At 42.2% G+C, this 26996-nt stretch overlaps 2 protein-coding genes across 7 annotated transcripts; one reads left to right on the forward strand and one right to left on the reverse strand.

Annotated features, from left to right (window-relative positions):
- Window positions 1-6081: 6081 nt before the first annotated feature.
- LOC131883113 (two pore potassium channel protein sup-9-like) lies at window positions 6082-21555 on the forward strand. The gene is made up of 5 exons (XM_059230467.1): window positions 6082-7560; window positions 12664-12819; window positions 13849-14112; window positions 16532-16773; window positions 19812-21555. The coding sequence occupies exons 1-5, from the start codon at window positions 7434-7436 to the stop codon at window positions 20619-20621; spliced, it is 1599 nt and encodes a 532-aa protein (XP_059086450.1). The 5' UTR covers window positions 6082-7433; the 3' UTR covers window positions 20622-21555.
- LOC131883114 (brachyurin-like) lies at window positions 10335-26730 on the reverse strand. 6 transcript variants are annotated; one of them, XM_059230470.1, is made up of 5 exons: window positions 26579-26730; window positions 25996-26518; window positions 25846-25929; window positions 17669-17901; window positions 10335-10461 (listed from the first exon to the last, which is right to left on the reverse strand). In XM_059230470.1, the coding sequence occupies exons 1-4, from the start codon at window positions 26642-26644 to the stop codon at window positions 17885-17887; spliced, it is 690 nt and encodes a 229-aa protein (XP_059086453.1). In that variant the 5' UTR covers window positions 26645-26730; the 3' UTR covers window positions 10335-10461; window positions 17669-17884. The 6 variants fall into 6 exon arrangements, with proteins under 6 accessions (XP_059086453.1, XP_059086452.1, XP_059086455.1 ...); XM_059230469.1 differs by lacking the exon at window positions 10335-10461 and adding an exon at window positions 17256-17633 and having other exon boundaries at window positions 17705-17901; XM_059230472.1 differs by lacking the exon at window positions 10335-10461 and adding an exon at window positions 17256-17492.
- Window positions 26731-26996: the final 266 nt, after the last annotated feature.

The following is a 26996-nucleotide window of genomic DNA, read 5'->3' on the forward strand; positions in this document are numbered from 1 at the left end:
CTGTTTTCCCAAACTTTCTTTGAAATTGCAGAAAATACTACTTGGGCAATGGAACAATGTCAAAACCATCTGATGTAATGCTCTTGTTATTAGTTGAGGTCAGTTTCTGAGGTGTCAATCGATTTCAAATAGAGTTGTTTTAAAAGAGTTGTTCAAAAAGAGTTGCAAACTAGCAAAAAGGCTCCAGAGCACTTTGAATCCAGTATTGTGGCTAGCCTTCAAAGAGAGTTGGATTTAATCCAAGGTAGAATTAAGGCCTCCATTGAGACAGATCAGTTGAACAAGGAAAGTAGAGTTGTTCAAGAGGGTCGAATCCGAAGGCGTTTTTCTCTTATGCAAACTCTAAGAGAAGATCAAAACACCCTGTAGGGCCTTTTGAGGTCGATGGGGAAGCCACAAGACAATGTAGGGGCTATGGCCAACATACTTGGAGATCAGTTCTCTAGTGTGTTTTCAACTCCACTGAGTTTAGGAGCAACAGTCCATTGCTCTGTATTGATGAGTTTGTTGGACTGGCAAGGCTTGTCAAGCTGAGCATTTAGATGATCTTGTAGTCACAGATCAGGATGCTTTAGAGGCCATCAGGGACTTGAGACTCTCGAGCTCCCCTGGCCCTGATGGAGTGACATCTCAGTTTCTGATGAGATGCTCACAGGTTCTTGCTCCTGTCTTCTCGTACTTGATGCGTTGCATCTTGGACCAGGGCAAGTTCCCCTCTTCTCTGAAGGTAGCTCATGTTGTTCCAATTTTCAAAGGGGGAGATAAGTCACTCCCAGTAACTACAGGCCAATTTCTCTCACTTCGAATATTGCGAAGGTGTTTGAGAAGATCATGAAGTTCAAACTTGTTGAATTTCTTGATATTCATGAAGTCCTTCCTCCTAGCCGGCATGGGTTCCGAGCACATTTTAGCACGGTTACCCAACTGATTGAGCATATAGAGCAGGTTATTGAGGGACTGGAGAGCCATGAATCAGTCGATGTAGTTTATCTCGATCGTCGCCAAGGCCTTTGACAAGGTAGATCATGGCCTTTCAGTTAACAGGCTCCATGAGATTGGGATCCAAGGCAAGGTTTTCAATTGGCTAAGAATTCATTTGTGGTAGGAAACAATTAGTTAAGGTTGAGGGATCCCTTAGTGACATACATGATGTCAAGTCGGGTGTCCCTCAGGGCTCCATTTTGGGTCCTATCCTTTTCATCATCTTCATTGCTCCGCTTCAGAAGCTTGGTAGTAGTAATGTCAGTATCTCTTCTTATGCTGATGATACAAAATTGGTAGTTGGTAGGAATGGTCAGGATTCTGGGTGTCTGGCAAAGGTCCTAGACCAAATTTATTCTTGGGTTGCTGCGAGTAACATGGCCTTGAATGGAATGAAATTCCGTTCAATGACCTTTGGGTCGACGCCATTAGACACTCCACTATTAGATGATGAAGGTAAGGACATTGAGCAGGTCTCATCCATGAAGGATTTAGGTGTAGTCCTCCAAGATAATGGAAAGTTCGATGAGCATATCCAGTTGAAAGTTGGTAAGGCTTTTCAAACATGTGGCTGGATATATCGCCGGTTTAAGTCCAGAGATAGTGTCACGATGCTAACTCTGTGCAAGTCGATTGTTCAGCCGCATCTTGAATATGTCTCTCTCATTTGGGCTCCAATTAGTTCAGCAGGTTTGCAAAAGCTCGAGCAGGTCCAAAGATGTTTTACTAGGAACTTTGAGAATATGAGAGAGCTCTCGTATTGGGAGAGGTTAGAAAGGTTGGTGTACAGTACTCAGAGAAGGTACGAAAGGTATCTGATATTGTACGTTTTCAAAAGCATTCATGAGCTTTGTCCCAAACCAGGATTTAGGGTCAATTGTATGTACCGTAGAGGCTTAATGTGCGTTTTGAGAGCACCTTCAAGCCCTCGAGAATCAGGCTAGTTAAAACAATGAAGTCCAACTCTCTTCTTTCTCGGGCTCCTTCATTGTTCAATTTGCTGCCCTCAAATATTCGTAGGGTTTATGTAGGGTTGATCCAGTAGCAAGATTTAAGTCAGACTTGGACAAGTTTTTGACTAAAATTCCGGATCAACCTTATATTCAAGGATTAGCCAGATCAGCCAACTCAATTCGTTGGTCGATCAAATAATATAAATAAATAAAAGTCAAGTATAATAAAATAATCTTCTCGTCTTCAACTGCTGGGATTCCAATCCGGTAGCGGTAAGGAAGGCCGCACCAAAAAAATAAATAAAACAGAAATACCATTCTATTTCGCCAAACGATAAAAGGTCAGGGAATATTCTATTCTCGTTGCCTTCCAAATTCTGTCGTCTTTCATAGCCACCTCATGGCATTGTTAGGCCCGGTTTGAATAAACTGATTCCGCTTAGAAGTTAGGTTGAATCTACATAAAATGTCAGTCGTGTGAGGATGTCAGCACATTATATACTTGTCAAGTTCTTGCTCGTTCTAAGATCTCAAAAAGGTTGGCAAAATGTTTTTAAAAATGTGTCCTCCTTCTGGCAATTAAAAATTCTGCATTTGCGAATTTAGAGATTTCTAATGTATTTAGAATTTTCCAAATCAAATAGCGTAATCTTACTATAAAAAGTTAAGTAAAAAGGAAAACCAATGACCAGATACAAAGTTAAGATATTTGGTAGTCCGGTGAATGACGTTAGATGAAGATGATTGTTGATTAACACCTGAAAGGTGCGCCTAATAGGCAAACCTCATTTAACAAGCAGTTCATACTGGTGAATGTATTGTCATCAATTTTGGTTCCATGTCGTAGAAGAACGCGGCTGCCCACTTCTTGTTGTGGCCACAGGCCTAAGAGCTATGGTGATACTCTGAACATATATTTGTATGCTGGATTCGCCGGACAGATAAAACATTCTTGGCAGTGGTGTTCAACAGATGATGTCATCTTGGATCCTTTCCCTTTTTGCTTCTAGCTATAGATTCCGGAAATCTAGACATTTTGTGCATTCTCAATTTTAACTAACAGTTTGTCAGCAAAATTGATAGCAATTAACAAGAAAATTCGCTTAGCAAGGTAGAGACGTCTAAGTTTCTTACAATAACGAGAATATTCGAAATGAATGCCATTCCCCCCACAACAATCAAATCATTATTCCATCAACAACGTGAAGAAATTTCCGAGGGACAAGTTGCAAACTTTGGGAGACAGATGTCGCTTCTCAGCCTCCTTTCGTCCGAGCGATAGTTTGTCGGCTAATGCAAGGGCAAACTAGTAAAAGCATAGACACGTAAATACATACGCCCATACATTTGGCCACTTGTGTCCACACTGGAATGTTATCGTTTAGTCTGTTCTGTAATCTTGGATCGGCTTTGGGGTGGTTTCACGATGCAATGTGCATTTGCTAGACATTAGCCTTGAACCTGCGCTTAAGGTACCCCCAAATGTCCATTAGGGAAATGTCGGTTTCAAAGCCAGTTCTTAAGTGAAAGAGCTCGTCGCAAAAGTAGCTTCAACACTGACATATGAAAAGGTTGAAGGATTGAAATGTATCAAAAGGAACAATGATTACAGACGTCATAATCACAACATGGAACTTCTGTGGGTCAGCAATCCCCCTGCGTTCATGAGTTCCGTTTCTAAAAGAGCAAGAAACCCTTCCCACAGCTCAGCTGAGAGTGCGATAACCATTGCACGTAGAAAAGATGCTCGAATGGTTGCCTGGGAGGGCTCAAGTCTAAAAATAGCTCCCACCAATCCAGACCGAGATGGAACAACTCGGATGAACGTACCGAACAAAGGCTACAATGTACTCTATATGTATAGCTCGTAGTGCATGTATTACTACGGTATGTAGGGCAAGGGACTTAATACATACCACACCAGCAAAAATGAGACGATGTGACTTGGTTCCATAGACTGACTGACTGACTAACTGGCTGGTAAGGATTCGTACCATGGAAGACAGACGCCCCTGGATCAAGGCTCCATGGTCTTGTAGCCTCCGAAGTGAATGTGTTCCAAATTGGATCGAGTTCATTCACATGGAAACACAGGGGAGGATCAATTCCAGAACTAGGAACGTATTATTTCTGCTCTCGAGTTCGTTGGAACAATTTCCAATGGCAAAGGTATCCGTTCGTAGAGAATGGTTGCATCTCAAAAATATGTAAGGGGAGATTTTTTTACTAAACTCTGCCATTTTTTCACCAAGATTCGTCTGACTAAGCTAGCGACATGCACAGTCGTTTTTGCTCATGTGCTCTCGAAAGCCCCATGACATAAAAAGGTCTTTTAACAGTGGAAATGTTCTAGGCCAAATTCCTGGCGACCCTTTATGGAAAGTAAGGTGTTTAGCTCTGGCGAGTCTTTTGTCAAGAAGGGTCTTTTAACCATCTGGGTTCCCATAAAGATGATTTTTTTTTTCTCTTTCAGGCCGTCGACATGGTTGAGAATGAAAGTCTAGTTCATAGATAAAAATGACTTCTATTCATATTGATGTAGCGCCGTCTCTGTCTCTCGGTGAGTTCAGCACATTTCTATGTAGGTTCATAATTTTATGAGAAGTAGGCAGAGGTCTAGCTTTGACCTTTTCTTGCAACTTTGTCAATCATTAAACCTTTCCCTTGGTGGCTGTAGCTTTGAAATGCTAGCTCCCACCAAGGGTAAAAGGATCAATTGAGATTGTGATGATGATGATGATTATCATAATGATGACGATCTGAGTGCCTCCTTGAGGCTTTTTGATCCCATCTCCTGCTAGGCCAACCGTGCAAAATAGTGCAACTACTGAGGTCAAAACATTGTGCAGCTCTCTTCTCTTCCAAAGATCGATAGGAAGATTTCAAATTTGTCACTTGTTTAGAAGGAACTTTTGACATCTCTAGTAAGAGGTGGTTATGGTTGATATGTAATAGTACAGCACCAACACAATAACCTGTAAAGTCTCTCCCTGTTAGTTGCTATTGAGATATGTATGCTCAATGTAAAACATACTGTATTCTTTCTTCTAAGGAAAGAGCTGAGATATTCTAAAGAAGAAAAAAAAAAAACGCCGGATACTTCGCTTCACCCTAGAATTTTTGAGAGGAATTTTCAAGAAAGGAGAGAGGAAGTCAAAGTTCATGGTCTTGCCTCACAAAATGATAGTCATGATTCCCGCTTGATGGAGGAACTAACTTTGAGCTTGTTGAGGACCCCAGGCACGATCAGTGATCTTGAATTGGGTTGGCTGGCTAATGCAAATGAGCGGGTCAAAAGAATTGCTCGAGGAGAAACTCAATCAACCTTGGAGAGCAGGTTCATTTGTTGGCCTTGAAAGTACATTTGCGAGCAGTAATGTAGCAAGGGAAAGGAAGCGCATGGCAATTCTCACAAATGAAATGATAGTTCAAAAATATTGGAAGGATACAAATTGGAGGATTGCATTGGAACCTACCATTACAGGCAGAATTGTTCCCAAGTATCAAGGTTTCCTCTTACATCAGCAAGGTAGTAAATAATCAGGACCGCCGGACAGCCACCCTTCAACCTGCTATGTCTAGCTCTCTCATTCCAGGGTCAAAGGAACTGGCAGTCCCAATCCTACCGTCTGCCCAATTTCCACAATGAAAACAGGAAGGAGCTAATGTCCGTTTTGGCATCACTGGTCTCTCCAATCCTCCTTCAAGCAGTTTGCTCAGGGATGCTACTCAAAGGCTAGGGGAAAAGCAACGAGTTCCAGCCTCCACCCTCTAGAACGAGACTCAACTTCCCTTTTAATAGTAGAGTACATGCCACTCGAGTATTGGAATGGTCCGTCGAATCACATCCTGTCTGTAATGAGGAAAAGAAATGAAACACCTCTAGGACCGTTGGTAATGGTCCAAGTGTTCCAAATGAAAGAATTCGAAGCGATTTCCACTAGTGAAAACCAGCGCTTTTCACATGTTGATTGTAAACTATTGCCTTTTAGCTAAATAGTTCTCAAAAACTTCTTCTTCGCCCAAGGCAACTTTTGCTCTCTCTGTCCCTGAACCAAATCAAAAGTAAGTATAAAGTGGAGGTTTATCAGCAACCCTGTTCCCGTCCTCTTCTTACTCTCGCTCTTTCGTTCTCTTTCTCCCCTCCTGTCCCTCTTCTTTTCCTTGTTCCTTTTCTTCTTCGTCCTCCGCTCTCTTTTACTTCCAAAATTGCAGCATTTGTAGGGGATTCGCTCTCTACGTTGTTCCATTCGTTCCCCACGCTGCTCGTCCCTTATCGGAGATGTTTTGTGTGTATGTATGTGTGGTCCTCAAGAACTTGGACGCCCTCGGTCTCCCGTCTTCTTCAGTCCGTGTTGCTGCCTGCGCCCACCCTCGCTCCCTCCGTTCACTTGGCAGCTGCGTCTGCGCCTTTGACGAGCAAAGGCCACCAGCAATAGGCTCGACGAAGAGAGCTGTCTTCTTAAGAGTGGAACCAAGGCTGCATTTGGTCCAACTCGCTCGCTCTCGCTCTCGCTCAGTTGGTGGGGAGAAAAGTCCCAAGTCGGCCTGAGAAAAATAAAGAGTGGAATAAAATTTGAGGGTGCTGATAAGTTAGTCCTTTTCCAAATGGGAGTGTGAACGGCCACTAGGATGCTTGGGCCTTGATCTGCCAGTTCGTTTGAGAAGTCGGTGGGCCGTCTGTTGGAAACGGGCTCCGATCAGTTTTCCCATGAATATCAAGTGAGGGTCAACATTTGTGTCGGATCACAATGTTCCGAGGAGACCTCAGCCGTGTTGTGATGATGAGAACTGGCGGTGTTTAATGCCGAAGAGCTGGAGATGCATCAGGACTTCAGCTATTGACTCAAGTGTTTTAAATTTGGTCCGTGTCGGGGACTGCTACGGGAAGTAGCGGGCGCCTCAGGGAACCTATGCCGGAGGAAAGCAAAAACTTTCACCTACAGTACATCTGTGCGAGTAGCCTCTCTTTGAAACAAAAGACAGTGAAAGATTCAAACGACAGAGTCAATGCGGATCCTTCAAGCCTCTAATCAGTGAGTGATTGATAGGGTACATGCCTTTGGCACCAATCTGTGCCCGCTCCAGAGCAAAGTACACTGGCCTTATCTACTCGTGCGAATGAGAAACAAATCATCGTGGAGTTGCTTGTCCATATTTGTTCTTATCTAGAGCAAACCACTCGACGAATGCTCTTTAGCCTGTCCCCAGGAGCCTGGCGTCCTTCGGGACTTGTTATGTCTGATTAGTGATTGGAATATCCAGTGCCGAGCGCCTCGCCCACCGAGGACCGAGGACCGAGGACATAACTCGGAAGATTCAGGATGACGAGAAGTCCGAGTGATTATTCGTAGCCTAAATTGGGATGATGGGACCACCGGGACATTAAGCCACCACCCGCCACAGGCCTCTGATACACACCTTGGGCCTCAAAGAAATGTGTTGGAGGCCACATGCTGGCGGTGAATCCCAGGCCCAGGGTGCTTCACTGTGGTGACTATGAAGAAGCAAAACGTCCGAACCCTTAGCCTCATTGTCTGCACCTTGACATACTTACTCATTGGGGCCTCCATCTTTGATGCCATCGAGTCGGAAGAGGAGCAAAGGCAGAAGATTGCACTCGAAAGTAAGTCGAGCATATTTCTGTCCGTTCATCTTCTTTCCAGAGTTCCAAAAAAAAGCACCAAGGAAGCGAGGACAGTATCGTTTCCTGAAAACAATGCCTCGTAATCTTCTATCACTGGCTGACTTCATTTGCTTCAATGCGATACTGTCCAATGGGCTAACTTCCCATTAAGCACAGTCTCGCCAAGCTCAAAGCTACTGTCTTCCGCTGGATTGAAAGGGAACTGTACTTCCAGCATCACTCTTAGCGACCTTTTTCAAACACCCTACTTTTCCATTTAAAATCTAAAGCCACTCATTAGAATATCAAGTAAAGATGTCTATTGCGGTCATAGCTCTTTTAAGTCTATTTTTCGTGTTAACCGCTCCCTCTTCGTCCTCGGTAATTATATCAAGAAGATGATAATTTTTGGAGATGATGTTCGATTGTCGGACTAGTGCAAACCATCATCATTTCTTTGCATGATATGACAAGGCGCACGGAAGCTGAGTTTTTGGCCAATGATGGTTTCGCCTTTCCCCCCTTGCCAGAAAATGGCATTGTTCCTGGTGGTGATTCATGCCAAAGATACCCTTAATTGAGAACTGTTCAAGGACTTGCTTGTCCTAAAAAATGGCTCGGCACGGCCAGTAGCCACTACGACTTTCCTCTCTTGGTCTTTTTCAATTCGGATTAGGATGTACATAAATCCTTCGGGAATTGGGGTCTATTTCACCACGAATTCCAGCGCAAGCCGCTTCATGAGCATTCCCAGGAGGAGTTGAATATTCAGTTCCACAAAGCATCCCGTTTCAAAGCCATTTCAACGCCAAAAATGCATATCAATTTTTCGATATCGCAATTTTGTCCTTGAGTAACGCCAAACGGGCGCAAGTTCCAACAAGGTCAGAAATGGGCCAATATTCTTTTATCTATGAGGAAGTCGGTTTGCAAACAAGGCAAATGGCTCAAAAAATCTGTTCAATTTTCAGGCAATTTTGGACCTGCTTGTGCAGATACAGTATGTTTCCCCATGCAGTGGTATCAGTTGGCAATCTACCACACAGATCTGCTCATAAATACATCAAAGTCTTGGTTGTTTGAAACACGGAATTGTGTGGCAGTGTGGCCAAAACGGTAATGGTAGAAAGTGCAAAAGCTCGATTATCTTTATCAGACAGAAACTTTCCGATGCTGCAGAACGTGCTCCTCAACAACAGAATGGAATGGCTTGTATCTTTGGCTCTTTCCTAAAATGAAATGAAGTCCGTTTAAATTCAGAACATTATAGAACAATGAAAAGAAGGGTAGCCAAATTCGACCATGGGAAGTACAAGACGACATAGAAGGTTCTTTGTTCGGATTGCGTTAAAGGCTAGGTCTTTCTTTAACCAGCCTAAAAAGTCGATTAGGTTCTATACTTTTAAAAAACATTTTGAAAAAGATCCGCAAGATGAAAGAGAGAAAAATGGTCTGAAAACACTGAATGGCCTGGTTTCATTCACGCCATTCAACATGAATTCATTCGGGTTGGAGAGCTATTAACTTGAGCTTCATTCCCCGCAAAACTGCATCCACTGGATTTTTTCCTCACAAACAGTGATTGTACAAGAAACCGTGATTGTACAAGAAACCAATTTCCTTGCCTTTTTAACATGACGTACATTTATTCTTACATTTTGGATGCTAATCGCTGCCAGGACTTGTCAAACTACTGCAAAAGATACTGCGAGATTTGTGGGATTCTATATCTCACTGTTTTTGTTCAAAAACGCTTTCTTGGCTTTTCAGCTACATTACAAAAAGCAATGGTCTCGTGTTTTTGCATTTTCTTGAGACTCAAAATGAGACAGATCTGAATATGAATCTGTTTGTGATGTATTTTTTTTCACGTTCATTGGATCACCACTTTATTTAGAGAGCTTTTTTTTTGTGGTATAATGATGCATAAAGTACATAAATCCAAATCATGTTATCCCATCTTTTACTTTTTCTGCTTTCACCCACCCTCGATCCTGCGCAAGAGGAGTCTTTCATCGATTATCAATGAGCACTTTTATGTTACCCCCATATAGGTTCAAGCAAAGCATAAGCTTTGAAGTGAAAGGCAGGGGCGAGGCACTTGCTCCCATTTCTTAGCAGTAACCCTTTTGATGCCAAAGACGAAGAGTCTTCTGGGGCTCAACAATCTTCCATCCCTTCTTCTTTGTAAGATAGATAAGGAAGTAAGAAGGCTTTTCTTCATGATGCAATGAAACTTTAGATCTCCACTTGTGCTTTATTCCAGTTTCTAATGAGATTGCCAGCTTTGCTCTTGGCAGCCATACTAAGAGTAGAGACACTCACTCGTTTGGAAGCCCCATTGAGTGAAAAACTTGAATAGGCGATCTTTGGCCTCTTGAAGATCGACATTAGTGATTCGGAACCAACATACGTAATTGGAAATTGTTGGTTAAGTGGCTCAATCAAATTGAGCTTCGTGGACAGTGATCCAATAATATTGGAACGAAAGCAAGCCCTCCACAGTGGGGGAAATCTGGCCAATGTTTTCTTTCCAGGAGAAGATGGCGAGGACTGGGCGAGGATAATCATAATGAAATGAGTTCGTCGGCGTAGCTGTCATTTGTCATTGGCGCTGTTTCCTCGGATGCGCCTCAGAGCATTGGCTCTCAGAAAGTAACCTTGATAATAGGCCCAAGTTTGGCCTTGCTTGGCTCGTATGATACACGAAGTTGAAAGCGAGGCTTTGAATCCCCGAGAGTTGAGGTCGGTTTCAAAACTTGTTTTGAAGAGCAGATCCAATTGCATTTTGGAGAGGAAGCCTCCCGGTTGCTCCTCCTTCTATGGGTTGATGGAGGGTGCTGGATTGAGTCGCCGGCTCCGTGGATGAAATGCCAATTTCAGGACACGAATAAGAATGAGCTGGAATATTGTTCAAATTTGAATGAACTTTTTTGATAATCTCTACGGCATCAAATTTGGAGGGCGAGTGTTAGGAACTTGGAGCTAAGTAAACACCGTCGAACATTGCTGCAGAGCTTCAAGCGGGAAAAGGTGGGAACTTTTCAAACTTTTTTCATGTCCAAGAAAAACGCCAACTTTGAGCGCTTACGACGGGTATAAATAGATCATCTCAATCTCTCGTCCTCAGTCTTTTTGTCACTGTTTTTCATTCCCCCAGTCGGAAATAGCGCCGCCGATCCTGGAAGAAGGTGCTCAAATCTAATCAATTTAATTGCTTGGGTCTTGTTGGATCTTGCCAACATCCGTCATCACTCGATTCCATAACAGTTCACAAAAAGAGCCTTGGTTGTTTGGGAAGTGCAATTCGCCTTCAATTTGGGATCTACGAGCAAGTTGTTCCATTTTCCAACCTCAAAATGAAAAGCATCCGAGTGAGTGTACTCTAAGCTTACGTTCCGTCACTTGAGAGCTAAAATAAATTGGTCTCAAATGAGAATTGGGTGGACACGAACCTTCGAGAGAAAGAAGAAGAAGAAGGCAAAGCTCTTCCTTTGATGAACCTTTAAAAATCTTTGTCCAACTCGGCTTTATTTGAAAGTTCATTTGGCATAAATTTCAGATCGAGCTTTCCACAGCGTTAAGCAAGGGTTTCTATCTCATAATTCTAAGTATCACATATCGTCAGCTTCATGCCAGGAATAACAGCAATCAGTCCCGTTTGGCCTTTGAACAAGATTTGCCAATTAACGGATTATCTCCTTTCCGTCCTTGCGGGATTGAACTGATTTGAATCAAAACCAGTTGGATCACCTAACAGGCCAAAAAGGATCCAACATGGTCCATCTGATAGTAAAGGGTAGTGGGCGTCGATTGCGTCCCAGATTATTCTAGATAATGTGGAGTGAAGAAAAGTTGAAGAAAAGGCTGTTCAACCTTCGCAGGGAATCTTCAGGTACTACAGAAATCATCTTGAGGGGTAGTTCAGTGGATTATCTCCAATGACAGAGGTCGGAAATAGCTACAAAGCCTCAAGCTGCTGACCTTTCTTTTCCAGCTATTTTTGGACGGTTTGTTCCACTTTTTTGTCAACTTGGAAACCGGATCAAATTAACTGCTACGTGTGCGTATTTACGACAAGCCGCTTCTTAGCACTTGGCACTTTCTTCTCCATTGTAAATAAACAATCTTGTTTGGCACTAAATTTCGATAGGCTACTAATAAATGGGAGTTGTGTTCCAAATGCGATTCGTCTTCGGAGATGTCTGTTCGCCTTGTTTTGACTAATAGAACCTCTCTCTGGTCGTGCTCAACGTTCTTCAGTATGCAAATAAGGGGATTATCGTAAGGAGGAAATGTCATTTAAAATGAACTCAAAATCTAGAAAGTGGAACCCACTTGGAACAGCTCATCTTGTTCTTCTCCACAATATCAAGCTGGATAGTTCTCAATCCCAAAACGCTGCATTTTGAGGTAACTTTCCTACCGTAGCTCAACCGGAGCCAAGCTACCTTCAAAGTTGGTTTACGGACATCAGTGAGCCTTACAAGGCCAATTGTTGCTCACTGACCATGTGGGCATTCTTAGTGGACCTCTCTCAACGCAAAACGTCGACACCATATTTTTCAGAAGTTGCAATCAAGTTGTCTTCCAAAACAAGCTCAATTTTCCTGGAGGACTCGTTTGAGGTCATTTTCACTAAAAGTTGTATCTATCTCTTTTTTCGTGAGTGGGAGGACCTAAAACCCAATTGAAAAGCGGGGGTAATTGATTTTGAGAGCAAGGCCAATTTTAGCTTTTCCGGTGCCTTCACATGAAAGCATCAGTGACCGATCCCCAACTTGAGAGACTTCGATTCATTCGATTTGTGAGAGACGGTCTTGATAGCGGGGGTCATTGTCTGCCTATCTTTATTTAGGGCCTAACTCAAGAAGCCGTAACGATCTTCACTATCCAATGTATCGCGTGATTCAGTTGGAAAAGCACTTTTGCAATTCGCTCTCCTTTGGGTAGCGAAATGTAGCTTTATTGTCCAGACTTGCGAAAGATCGTAAGCCTTCAAATGCGTGGATAATCTTGGGTGAGAAAAGTCTCACTCCTTAAAAGCGGTCCTCACTTGAAGATGGTCTTCGGGGCTAATCTTTTTCTCTCGTTCCTTTTCAGAACTTGAAGAGCAAATCCTGGCCAAATACAACATCACTGCTGGTGACTTTGATGTCTTGGAGGAAATAATCCAACTCTTGCAACCTTACAAGGCTGGGAAACCTTGGCAGTTCGCTGGTTCTTTCTATTACGCCACGACCGTCCTCACCACCATTGGTAAGTCATTTCCAACCATTCTCGACGATGGACGGGCAAGTTGTCGAAGGAATTCATTTGTCAATGAAGATTTATCTAATCGGCATTGATGTTATAGAACCGCAGTTCATCGTTTTCCGAATAAAAGGAGATTGATATTAGAACTTCCCAGCCCCTGGAAACAGCCACATGTGCAACGCTTTTCAAAGCCTAATTTGCCATTCATTCTTTAAACTCTTACCATGGCATTGTAATTATCCTTCCACAAGACAAGCAATGCGAGGTGCTCAAGGTGCTGCCGAGCGCAATACAGTACTTGGAGCCCGGAAATAACAGCAGTGAATTAATTTTGTGCTTAAAGACAAAGTCAGTTAGCCTGCCAATTTCCTAGCCAAACAGTAATTAAACAAACGTCCAGGTACGAAGTTCTGAGCGTATCACTCGATATGGACTTCGTTTCATGATCACCACAGCTTCCAAAGTACAACGAACTTGATCACAGTTGGGACGAAAGAAAGGCAACTTACGTTCTACTCAATCGCTACGACTGCCATACTTTGTCCTCGCAGAGGCAACATATGGTGGCTTCACGGCATTCGCTCCTGTCTCCATAATGGTCGAATACAAGTAAAATTTCTTAATCGCGAACCTTAACAAATGACCCAGGTTCACAGTTTTTACGCGTAGATTTTGATTTGAATGTTTACTCGATTCGTGTTTTAACTGCGAAGGTGGAGTTTTCGTTACTTCTGGCCACCCTGTAAACCTATGCTTATGTTGATGGTTTTAATGTGTCGCAACCATTTGGGCATTTGAGGGATCAAGAGGGACTAGCCGAGAAGGGGGAGGGAGTTGCGTGTTCGAAGTTCGTATGGAAGGTTTATATGTTTAGCTCCAAGTAATTACAGGGTCCTCTGTCATGCTATTGGCATCAAGTGGCTCATTGGTGGTTGGCGTGTTTCTTTCCTCAGTAGACCCTGCTTCCCTTTTGAGCCGAGTTAGACACAAGAACACTGTACTTTATTCTTGTGGTGCATTGTTCGTTTCCAGGTTACGGTCACTCAACACCCAAGACGGACGGAGGCAAAATGTTCACCATGGTGTACGCCATGATTGGCATCCCTCTCGGCCTGGTCATGTTCAATTCCATTGGTGAACGTCTCAATAATTTCTCTTCCATTGTGATCAATAAAATCCGCCGTGGTCTCAAGGCCAAACAGAACGAGACCACGGAGATGGACCTCATATCAGTGGTGACGACCTTGAGCATTATCGTGGTCACAGCTGGCGCAGCAGCCTTTTCGCACTACGAAGGTAAGTCCTTGGTCCAAAGCAAGATGAACGTTCCGAGTTCTTGTCAACCTTCCCTATTCGCGGTGGTTGTCCACTCAAGGTCGATAAAGATACCCCCTAAAACAGCCTGCAGTGTGGTGTGTGACGACACTCGAATTGAATGTGGGAAATGAAAAGGCCAAGGAAAATAAACCTTTATGGCCCGAGAGAAAATAGATACGTTGTCGAGACAAGGACGATAACCAGGGGAGTGGGAACTTTTGTTGGTTCATTCACTTGTAAGCTGGCCATCAAATGTGGAGTACTACGCAGTTTTGCCTTGTCATTTCAGCATCAGATCCATGTACGAAAGGGCTAGTATATAAAATGAGTGCTTCATATAATCATTTTTCCGCTCCTAAGCCTATTGAACGTTTTGTTATATTTTGATAAGTTTCCATGGATCAGAGTTGCCAAGTGGATGCATGAATTGGCTTCCATTTGTCACCCTGGCGGATTAGGGACATGAAATATGGTTAGATAGAAATGAGTTGGTGATTCCTTGGAGAGAGACTACCTTTTTTAGTTCCCATTCCCAAGGCCAATCAAGGCCGAGTGTCTAGCCATTTTGCTCAAATAAGATTTCGCGCTAGATCTCGTCGGAGTTATTTTTATCCTAGGACCGGAATGCTTAACGAGAATTTCGTACCTTAAGCCAAAGAAAAGTACTTACGTCACGAATTATGGCTGCCACATCGAGATTGTTGTTCCACTAGTAACATATTTATCAAATACGAACATAAAGGGACCTGAAAAATTACGGCGCCAAAAGCCGCATCCATAACTCAAAGGTGTGGAATTCATTCCATTCCTGTCAAAAGCGGAAAGGTATAAATTTCCAGGAACAATGACTCGTGAAAGAGAAGTGGAGCGGAAAATTTTCTGATGGCATCAGGCAATTCGAGACATTCCGCAATTCCAGCCTTTATGGCAACCCTGTATTCAGACAACATCACATAAATGCCCATTGTTTGAGATCCATTCCAAGTTCCGAATCCCAGAATGTGTTGCAATTTAGAAGAACGAGTAGTCAAAGTAAATTGGCAAATGTTGTCTCGGCTCTGGCATATGTTGATGCATTTCGTACTTACGGGGTCCCAATGTACTGGAGGGAACATTGTAAGCGAGCAATCGGTATGCTTTTAGAGGAAATGGACCCGTTTTCTTGGAACGAGGGTGCGGTACCTGTTTCGCGTTTGCCTGAGGTTACTGAACCTCGAAAGTGGAAATCAAGTACTCGAAAGTGTTCCCGTTCCTACGATTCAATTCCGCTTGAATCCCAAACATCAGATGAAATGAATTTCCCACACATGCACTACAAACTGTACAAAAAAAATTGTATGACAGCAATTTTTTCACGCTCTCCTCGGTTGTGAATAGGGGGACACAAGACAAAAGTGTTTGCCGGATATAAATATAATTTCACTGCCGAGACAGAGAGTTGTGTCCATTTGACATTATCGGTTATTTCCAGTTACAGATGTGCCCTTGATGGATTGCAAAACATTTGTTTTTCTTACATTTTGAATATCCTCTTGGAGATACCTTAAAAATCACTTTGCGTTCTTTCTTAAAGACCCATGAAATGCAATCGATATACCCAAAAAGGATCTGAAGCGCGATGAGAGACGCAATGACTTACTAAAATACGTATGCCAGTGACACTGGATTTGTGCCTGTCAATGTCACTAGGTACAATTGGTTATCGATCCTGATCGTCTGTCAATGGTTTCCTTGGATATTGCGTAGAAACGAATGTTTACACAAAAACCAGAGCCTATCCCCTCTTCTACTCTTTCCTTTGGTCTTCGTGAAATTCAAACTGAAATGGTTTTCTGCATCCGCTTTTCTGTTGCTCAATCCCTTAGAGTTTTAAGGAAAACATGTATGAGAATGTTTCCCAATCCATGCCAGGGGTGCCAACTTTGCACCATATTCCTGATAAGAAGCATCTAAAGCCTTTCAAAAGCGATTATTGTGCCGACATAATGAAACATATCGTACGCTTTATTTAGTTTGAGTCAATAAAAAAATATAGTTATATGATATCACACCAAAACCCCATATCTGAATTCTAATGATGAAACATATGAAATGATGAGGTGCGTTTTTTTAACCAGAAAAATACGAAGCCAGTGGCAAATTATGATTTCAACGCCAACGTCAGCTTGTCAAGAAGAAGGCAACCCTTATCACTTCTTCCTTCGTAGTTGAGAGTTGTAAGCCTAAACTACTTTCAAGACGCCTCTCAAATATGCAGAGTGCTAAAGTAACCAAACTGTCTTTCAAAGGCTCCCGTAATGAAATTACCTAAAGTGACACCGGCATCTCCGCCAAAACGGATGCATCTCAAGAAGGCTGCTAGACCAATCTTGACCTTGTCGTTTACGTTGTTTTTTAGGCTGGAGCTATTTCCACTCCATCTACTACTGTTTTGTCACTTTGACCACCATTGGGTTCGGTGACTACGTGGCCTTACAACAAGACAGCTCCTTGGGCACGAAACCTGAGTATGTGGCCTTCGCTCTCTTCTTCATCATGTTCGGTTTGGCCATCATCGCTGCCTCACTCAATCTCATGGTGCTTAAATTCATGACCATGAACACAGAGGATGAGAAACGAGATGAACAACAGGCTATTCAGGTGAGTTGGATGATAAACAGACCACGGATTGTTTCCCGCAAGCATCATGGCTTTGACCAAGTACGTGTACGTTATTTCGAGGCAATCATTGTTGTTGTGGGATTGCCAATGTGCGACAAGTTTGTTTCTCTTACTAACTTAAGAAACGCTGACCAAGTCCCTCATCGAGTTTCCAGGTGATTGGAATCGGAGATGTGCAATCCCAGCACTTTTTCCTTCCTCCTCTACTTGTCCGATGACATTTCAGAAACCCAACAATGACTGTAGTAGCACTGGATGGCGTCTTGGAGCGAAATCGTGGACTGTTTGTCAACATGATTGCGCAAAAGCCAGCACAAAACAATCTTGTGTGTAATCCCTTAAGGCCTGAAAGAGACGGAAATTGCATTTTCCCCAACCTCATATTTTACGGCTAAACATTGTTCGCAAAGGACCATGAGCAATGGCGGCGAATGTGTCTGCCATTCGATGAGACAAAAGTATTGCAGAATGCGACTTTAATACAAGAAATGGAACATGACATCATGAATTAATGATCATGTGAGCCTTTCTGGGTTAATGGGAAACCCGCCAAACTTTGGTTGGCAAGCCACTCCCAAGCTCAGTGGACTCGACTTCAATCATAGAACGCACATGTTGCTACAATTCGGCCTTTAAATCCCCTCTCCCCTCCTCCCAACAACCGGCTTACATATTTCGAGTCTTCGGCAACGTACAATCTATAAATCAGGAGAAGTTGAATAATTCAGATTGGGGACTTCTTCACACTTTGGACAGAAATCTTCCCCATCTTCGTCACCCTGACTCCAAGACCAAAAAGAGTTTGGCAAGAAAATATTCATATTAGAATCCATATTTGCCTACCATTGGAAGATATAGTTTTAAATCTGCTCACCAAATTGATCCACTTGATAGGCTCTTCAGCTCTTACACGGTTTTTTTCGCAGAAGAAAATTGAATTCACGATTACGTCTACTTGGAGTTTGAATCTCAAAAAAATGCACTCCAGCTGACTTGTAATCCCATTGCACAACTAGGTAGCAGACGTCATTGGATATTCCCTTAATGCTTGAACTGAATGCCAAGTGAATCTCATCTGCCATTGTACGTCTCAAGGAACAAGAGGTCCTGAAAAGGATATTGGAGAACCGACGTTATCCTGGTGGCTTTTTGACCCGGCTGACTGCCGTAGTCTCCGTGTTTTTTTCCTGGTTATAGAATGTGGTGTGGCAGATGTTGATAAGCGTGCATTCCCAAGGGATCGAGAGAGCCAGAGAGGACTCTGCAACAGGGACTCCAAAAAAATCCCTTGAGCAAGGCTGCATTGTATACTTTTATAGTAGTACGTATAGTCAGTATGTAAGTACTGATGTACGTTGTTCTAAGAAAAGTCTCGAATCACGAGAGATGACTTTGGTACGTAGAAGTTAATTCAGTATAGGGTGGCTCATTTCCATATAGGTGTGTGTGTTGGTTGCTTGAGTCAGACAATAGCCAGACAAACTTGAGTCTCGGGCTTTTCACTTGGGATTGGGAAAGTTCTCCGCTTTCGAAACACAGTTTATTACTTTTGTGCTTGAGTCTCTAGAAAGTGATTCACATTTGCGAGACTCAGAGCTTTTGTTTCCGTGGTAGTAAAAATGCTCTGAGATTCGTATTTTCTTGGCAAGAGAAAGGAGGAAAAGTTTCGCTCTATTCAGAGATTATGGGATGTTAGTTAAGAGAACTGACATTTGATCAAATTGTCTATACCGTACGGGCTTTTTAGTTCAGACAATGTTTGTTTCAAGTTGTCCAATGAACCTGAGGGTTCTGCCTGGTTTTATAATCTACTTCAAATTCAAGTTTCGAATTTGAGGCGCCATCATCAGAAATATGGAATATTTTATGAAACTAAGGGAAAAATATTCTTGTGAGTCAACCAGAAAGATGAATTCCAATTTGAGTTTTCGGGGAAAATTAGTTCCTTGTATGTTCAGCTATGCAGTGATATTATTATGTGCAAAGACAAATGCTTTTGTGGGAATGGTTCTTTCCGGAAATTTCGCAACCGTTGAAGAGAATGCAATCCACTATCTTAAAACCAACAAGAAGGATGATACATTTTTCAAGGTGACGAGCGTTCCAGCAACCGGCCATCAAGTGAACAATCAGAAAATAGTCACGTTTAATAAAAATGAATTTTGAAAATGACTTTTTTTTAAAGCCTTAATATTAAACCCTTTTTCGTTCTATGAAATGTGTACTCAGTCTACAACCAAATAATGGTAAAAGAAAGTTCAAAATAGATCACATGGTGGACTTGTTAAAAGAAGAATCCTTCTATCAGGAGCGAGACCTTTGGATTCCTACTTTATTTACACTTAAATAACACCAGAAAGATCTGACTGGAACTCCTCGGGCAAAATCTGATTTATGATTCGCCCCCCCCCCAAAAAAAAAGTGAACTTGCGCAGCTTTAAATTGTGTCAGGAAAACGAAATACTTTAAAAAAAGACATGAGATAATTAATCCAGTTCGTACATAAGAGGATAAAAAAACAACAATTTAATATGAATGCAGTGACATTTTTCTTGGAGCAATCCACCAAGAACGCCATGCAAAATAATTGCTATGCATAACAACGTTGGTTTAGAAAATCAGCAATAAACTCACTTCTTTTTGTTTTTGGAAGCTTGGTCAATTTGGTGCAGTGTCATGGTGCACTTCTTTCTTAAAAGACATGACATTTGACCCTGAGAGCCAAAAATGCATTGCTCTGAAAATCAAATATAGTACTGGATACGGTACAAGCATTAAAGTAGGCTTGTCCAATACTTCATGAAGCTTTTCCCGTAAACGAGAAACTAGTTCTCCGGAACTTTCTTGAGCTGAGATTGAACACCCGCATTAAATAGAGTGTGTTCCCAAACCAAAACTTCGAGATGATGTGCAAAATGATCAGATGGACTTCAGAAAATGGAAACATAACTAAATTACGAGTTCTTTTGCTGTGCCTCGTTGGCCAAAGTCTAAAGTACACGAACATTCTTTTCCAGGCTGCTGCATTAAATGTCCGACTGGATGGTGATATCATTCTTCAGCAAAACGAGGTCCTCCATTGGCAAGCCGAGGGTGCAGGTTCTTTGGAGGAGATTCGCTCGGTGTGTTCGTGCACTTGCAACTCCTGCAATCCCTTTCAGCAAATCAACCTTCGCTATCAAGAGGACCATTTCGCCAGTTTCACCAAGGCACGACCGAAAAGCAAGCGAAAGTACTCCCAAGCGTCCCGTTGGAACTCTCAAACGTCTATGCTGACCCATTCGGAGCGTGACCGAGGGGGTGGCACGCCCACCACCGCCCTGGATGATTGCTGTGATCACAGAGAGAGACTTCGACAAAACAAGGCCGACTCAGTTCATGACCTCCGGCGAAGTACTGTGAGTTCTGTATTACGCCTGCCTCCGTGCACGCCACCTCATTTGAAGCGTCCAGCCTCACGCGCCAAGTCTTGCTGTGTGGCGGCGGCTGGTCGGGCAGCCAGCCAGTGTCGCCTAAGTGAGGGTGGGTCAAGAAGTGATTTCTTTTCTTCCATTCGCGAATTTAATCGTGATCCCAATGGTGGTCGGCCAGGAAGTGCCAATGGGAGGATCCAACGGAAACGACCCTCAAGTAAGAAGTTCCTGAATAAGTTCTTCTTGTGGAGCACGGATGGCCAGGCGAGTTCGAATGGGAGCCGCGGAATGTTCCTCGAAGTGGATGATGAGGAAACCGAGCGTCGTGAAAGCTATGCTTTGGACGAAGTTGACTCAATTACAGTTGTGCCCTTCTCCAAGAACGTGAACCACCACAAACGAGTCTCATTGTGAAAGACAGAAGCACTGCTACAAGATGAGGTCATCGGGAAACAGTGCAGCTTGTGCCCAGAATAGTTCTAATGGAACTACGTACAACAACAGTCATAAGGCAAAAAGGATAGAGTTTCTCTGATTCTAGATTCTCTCTGGCTCTAGGGATTGCATGCACATGCATAATTGAGACCCAAACTTGTTGTTATTACTGCTGTTGATGACGACAAAGATGATGACGATGATGCAGATCCCTTCTTGACGAAAAGGCTACGTCTTGTCTCCAGGGAGTTTCAAGCTCATCCCAAGACTGACAATCATAATTTCACAGTATTCCAATCTCGACTATCTAGATGCAAGTCCAATCAACCGACACGAATTTTGAGTGTCTCCATCAGATCCACTTCTACAGTCCAAGAATGTGTGGCTCTCGAGAGGATTTGAAGGCCAACGGAAATCCATGGGTTAATCCTTGGTCAAACAATTGAGCGCCGCATTCTGCACACTTACTCGTACAACAACGAACGAAGTCAGACCATTTCTTGAAGATCGTACTCAATCTAATACCTCTTTTGAACTCCTTACTTCCCCCTTTTCTCCGGAGTATGCCAATTAATTCCATAAATAGACTTGTCCCATTCTGTCCCCTTTCAACTTTCTAAAGAGGACACCCTCCACATCATACACCACATTGGTTTTGTGGTTATACATTTGGAAAAAAAAAACCCAACACCTCACAAGAGGGGAAAATTGCTTTCCTCTAGTTATTAACCACAGAATCGATAGACTTGGGTGAATCAAATTCAGGACAATTATTCCATGCCAAGGTCGCTTCGTAAGTAGGTAGTACATGGAGTGCAAAGTGATAGCACGTGTGTCTACTCTTACATTCAGATAATATTACATATATAACGTCATGACATCTTTATAAATACACGTGCTCCAATCAAGTCGATCTATTATTAGGCCATCTCCCAAATACTTGCGATCCCAAAGGCACTAATGCCTGAAATAAGCCATACTTAAAGTACCGGGGGCGTCCTTTATGGTTCGAACCTTTGGATCATTGAGAGAGTATTAGGGTTCCCAATTAAGGGGAAAATAACCTTAAATTAAATTTGGCACCTTGATCATGTGCTTTTTTTCATATCCTCTAGAGGTCAAGTATAAACAAATATTATGACCAGAGCGTATTGTGAGCTAACTAAATTTTCAAAAATCAAAAAAATGTGCTTCAAACTTTAAACACAAGTCATATTGGGTCTAATTTTGACACAATATTACTATCATGGCTCAATATCCAAATGCTACTTGTTCAAATTAAACGAGCTGATAATTTGAAACACTTGACATTTTTCTCCCAAAAAGGGCAGATTAGAGATCTCTAGGAGATAGCCTTTGGGGAGATTAACAGGCACCTTGTCTATGCTAAAAGCTTTATGGGGGTCACGTCAGGTGCTTGTTTTCGCGGTAGTTGGACTAACTTCATCTTCCCAATAAGATAAGTTGGCGAGCGCCACTCTCTGATCTGATGCATTGCCAAAAATGTCATCGGTATCAATCTTTGCGTGAGGAAGACCTTACAAAGTCCATCAACAATAACTATCCTATCCATGTCTCATATTGGATCAGGCTTGAATGCTTTGGGTGGGTAATTGGATAATCATTTAGTATTGGAAAGTTCCACTCTAGTTCCGGCTTTTCTATCTAGTTGAGCGAATTTCTAGAAGAAGGTTAGCAATGTTCTGTTGCCATACGCAATCCGATCCTCCCTAAATCTTGAGCCAAGCTTTTGAACACCACAATCTAAACTATTGATTGGAAATCGGAATATACCTTTCATGAAGTGCAGCAAAAAACTTGGTGTTCTATTGTAAATCCTTTGCTTGCAGGGTCCTTAGACAAACTCAACTCAAGACCTGAAGTTATTTTTTCTAAAAATGTACTGCATAGGCAAATTGGTGGATAACGCAAATACCTTCGATTAGATCATAGAAAGGAAAGCGACAGTTTTAGGGAAGCCAAAACATCAATGTAAGTGTTCTGATCGGGTACTTCTCTCAAAATAAAATGGAATTCAATCCTTCAAAGTGTGAGAGTTGGTGCGATTCCTTGAGCAAACTGCACAGGCGCCACTGTGACCCTCTGACCCCTATATCTGTGACAAAAATAGCCATAAAAACCTCGTCTACCCTCTGGAAAGCTCTGATATCCAGCTATCCAATGGTAACAAGTTTTTGAACAAAATTCTTTTTCAACCCTACTTTCAAGAGCCAACCAGGTCCACCAACTCTAATTCGTTGGTGGATCAGATTTTATATCAATTGAAAACTAAATAAGATAGAGCTCTTTCATCTTGAACTGGTGTTGATCACATTCCCCACGGTGTTCGAAAAGCCCTATCAAGTTTCGAGAGAAATTTCCAAACACAGATTGGCAATTTTCTCCCTCAAAAAGTCATTTTGTTGCCTCATGGAATTCTAGCCCACAGAAAAAACTTACATACCTAAATACATTATAAAAACTAAAGTTTTCAAAAACCTACTCAATGTAAGCTAGGAGCACACTTAGTTAGCTCTTGAATATAATTTGTGACATAATCTATCTGACCGCTACTACGTGGGATGTCCAAACTAAAGCGAGACTGATGCTAGAACTAAAAAACTAACGAATTTTGAGGGAAATGCCCCAACCAAAACAGAAAGGGCATGCTTTTTTTGACGACTTGTTAAATTTGACTTTTATTTTTTGACCTGTAATTTTTTTATTTGGCAACCCTTTGACTAATGTATGATTGCGCCACCCCTGAACGAAATGGAAACAAATGAAATGGACGGACAGCACGTGACCATTCAATCCTTTGCCAAGGCTGGGAAGACGGCCACCGAGCCTCACCAACTTTTGGTCACTGCCTATGGAGACAAAGCCCTGTCTCGTGGGAACGTTTTCAAGTGGTTTAAGCAATTTCAAGATGGTCGGGAGGACTTTGAATCAAGACGGGGTAAACATCAAAAAGTACTCATTCGCACTGAAGATAAAGTGGATTCTGTGAAGAACCTTTTGGAACAGGATTGACGTTTGACAGTTCGAGACATGGCATTGATGTCTGACATTCCCAAATCAACCGTGCATCTCATTCTTACAAATGATCTGAAGCTGTCCAAGGTCTCTGCAAGATGGGTTCTGAGACTGTTGACAGATGACCACAAACAAGCCCATCTTCAATTCTCTTGCAACTTCATTAAGCAAGAATTTACAGAAGGACAGGCATTCCTTAAGAAAATTGTGACCTGTGATGAAAGTTGGATAAGCTTCTACATGCCTGAGTTAAAAAGCCAATCAAAACAGTGGCGTCCTAAAGGCTCCAAGGTCCCAGTCAAAGCAAAGGTTACTCCAAGTGAGAAGAAGACAATGCTGATTTTGTTCTTTGATTCGGACGGGCCTATTTACCAGCACTACTTGCCCAAGGGGATGACCATCAACAGCAGCTACTACTGCAAGATCTTGGAAAGATTTTTGAGACATTTTCGTGAAAAACGTCCGAAAAAGTTCGCATCAGGGTGGCTTCTTCATCAAGACAACGCAAGGCCCCATACCAGCAAGGAAACCATGGCCTTCATGACCAAGAAGAACATTGCCCTGCTTGGTCACCCTGCCTACAGTCCAGATCTGGCACCCTGTGATTTCCATGTTTTCCCTGAGCTTAAAAAAACACCTGGCTGGTCAACGCTTTTCAAATGAAAATGACCTCCAATTGGCTGTGCAGGGGTCCTGAGACAGCTTTCAGAAAATGGCCTCCTCCTCGTTTTTGAAAAGTGGCTTAAGAGATGTCAAAAGTGTGTTGAAGTCAGGGGGGGATTATGTTGAAAAATCTTAGAATATTTTTTTTTGTGAAGTCACCTGATGCCAAGTTATTACACCAGTCTCGCTTTAGTTTGGACACCCCTCGTAAGTTACATGGGATTTAGTGGTCCAAATTTCATCGTTTTTGGCTCCAAAATGCCCCGGTTAAATGTTAATTCAATTTCCCAAAGATTTAATATCGATTTTCATTATTACAAACATGAAAGCTTATTTTTCTTTTTCTTGCATAATTTCAAATTAGCTTAAGACCTTAAACAGCCATATTGAAAACCCTCAAAACGACAGATTTTTGAAAATTTATTTTAGAACTGTCCAAAAGACATTTAGTTGAGCGGTCACTGAAAATTTCACAATATCAATGACGTCTTAATGAAGCTAATTTTAATCAGTTTCAACAAATTCTTCCAGAAACGACAAAATCTATAACATTGTTTGATGTATGTATTGTCTTCAGAATTCAGGTGAATGCGTTACTAAGTGTACACATGATGATTGTAAAACACATTTCCAAAGATTACACTTTTCGTGCGTTTTAAGTGACATTACATAACATTTTTAGCTATTGTGAGACTATGCAAGAAAAAGAAAATTAATCTTTCATTTTTGGGATATTGAAAATAGATATTAGTTCTTTGGGAAATCGAAGTAACATATAACCGGGGCATTTTTGGACTAAAAACGATGAAATTTGGACCATTAAATCCCATGTGTAATATTATCTGAATATAATCACTTTGCACTATATGTACTACCTACTTATAAGGTTTTAAGGTATGTAAGTTTCTTATGTGGGCTAGAATTCCATAAGGCAATAAACTCAAAGTTGTTCCCCATATTTTTTCTGAGGTAGAAAAATGCCCAGATGTGCTTGAGAATTTCCGTCAAAACTTAAAATGGTATTTTTACCACCGTGTCCCAGTAGCGTTAGATTGTTGGGTGAATTATAGAGCAATGTTTTTTCAATATCGTTGCTGCTACCCTGTAAACTCAAATTAAATCAATTTCTTTATTCGAATGAAGTGCCAATCCCCACTGTCACCTGTGGTGGATGGCACTTTGTTTTAAAGTGATGTGGTATTTCTGATCCATTCCAAGAAATGAGTGATGCGGGTAAATCCTTGAGGCTCAGGAGACAAGCAAGATGGCTTTCCAAACGAGACCACTCCAATCTGTTTGTATTGCCCACTATTGGTTGGAATCATTAAGGGTCCTCCTCTATCACCTTTACAGATACCAACACCATCCGACATGTCAGTACAAATACTCCCTGGATAAATGTATTCAGGGTAGTGTCGTTGACATTGATCATTGGAGATGACCTTGCCACCCATGGCATAATTCAATACCCCACCATGGCTTTGATCATCAGATTTGGTCTTACCCCAACCAGTCACTGTAGTTTTGTATCCCACCAGATCTCTCTCTCGATTCCTAGCGTCTGCCAAGCAAACAGCTCGAACAGTCTCTACAAAGCAGAAGAACTACCAATTGATTATGGCGTTAAAATCAGCAAGCATACTAATTTGCTTACCATTAAAAACCAATGGATTTAAAAGCTCCAATAAGGCGATGTCGTTATTAAGATTCTTGTTATTGTATTCCGGATGAGAAATGACGTTCTCCTTTTTGATAGCAACGGTCAGAGCCGTTTTTTCGGGCTTGCTCAGGTCGTGAGCACCCACCCTCAGATGAATCTCGTGTTGCAAGTCTTCAACACAATGGGCAGCGGTCAAAATCCAGTCCTTGGAAATAATAGACGAACCGCAGAGAAACGTATCGTCTTGGTAGATAGCAGCCATCCAAGGGAATCGGTGAGGGAGCGCTTCTTGCCCGCATACAATTCTACCACGAATTTCTTCACTAGGGGCGTTTTCAATGCCGCAATGGGCGTCCTGGTCAGGATTTGGAGAGGCACCAATCGGAGTGATGGGCCAGGTGGATTTGTTCAAATAGTTGCCAAACAGTATGGCAGACTTACTGGAGGGGTTTTTGCAAAGAGGGCTTCGAATATCCTTTGGTTTGGACTTTAGCGTCCAGCACTCCTTGATTACGGCCTAAACAGAGATGAGTGACAAATTTAAGGAAAATGAGTTGAAAAAAGTAAATGAAATTACCTGAGCACATCCAAAGCACAGTAGAAAATATAGGAGACCTTTTGCCATTGCCTCAGAGAAACTCATCGAACCCAATGATCATTACTCCTAACAATTTGTCACTTTTATCTTACCATTAGAATCGATAAGTGAACAAAGGAATTTGAAAGATCAGATTCACAAAATAGCTCCTAAAGCTAAGAATCCGTTGCTCAATATAGTTGTAAATGGGTGATAACTGAACTTGAGCAAAACTACCGAACCCCTCGGAAAGCTTTAATATTCAGGATTCAGGGCACGCAAAAGAGTTCGGACGCCATTTCAGGAGATAGTCAGAATGTCCGAATTTTGAAGCGCAGTTTATTCTGATCATTAATCCTGCGATGAGCTACAAGGCACAAAATATGGCTCAAAGTTAACTGCTCCCGTATCAAAGTCC

Source organism: Tigriopus californicus, chromosome 7 (genome assembly GCF_007210705.1).
Source record: "Tigriopus californicus strain San Diego chromosome 7, Tcal_SD_v2.1, whole genome shotgun sequence".
Taxonomy (NCBI): domain Eukaryota; kingdom Metazoa; phylum Arthropoda; class Copepoda; order Harpacticoida; family Harpacticidae; genus Tigriopus; species Tigriopus californicus.

Excerpts from the sequence above, each read along its gene's own strand:
- LOC131883113 (XM_059230467.1), top strand. The coding sequence starts at position 7,434 with ATGAAGAAGCAAAACGTCCGAACCCTTAGCCTCATTGTCTGCACCTTG. Across the intron at positions 12,820-13,848 it reads GACCGTCCTCACCACCATTG|GTTACGGTCACTCAACACCC; the intron begins GTAAGTCATTTC and ends GTTCGTTTCCAG. Across the intron at positions 14,113-16,531 it reads AGCCTTTTCGCACTACGAAG|GCTGGAGCTATTTCCACTCC; the intron begins GTAAGTCCTTGG and ends GTTGTTTTTTAG.
- LOC131883114 (XM_059230468.1), bottom strand. The coding sequence starts at position 26,644 with ATGAGTTTCTCTGAGGCAATGGCAAAAGGTCTCCTATATTTTCTACTG. Across the intron at positions 26,519-26,578 it reads TGTGCTTTGGATGTGCTCAG|GCCGTAATCAAGGAGTGCTG; the intron begins GTAATTTCATTT and ends ATCTCTGTTTAG. Across the intron at positions 25,930-25,995 it reads AAATCCATTGGTTTTTAATG|AGACTGTTCGAGCTGTTTGC; the intron begins GTAAGCAAATTA and ends TCTGCTTTGTAG.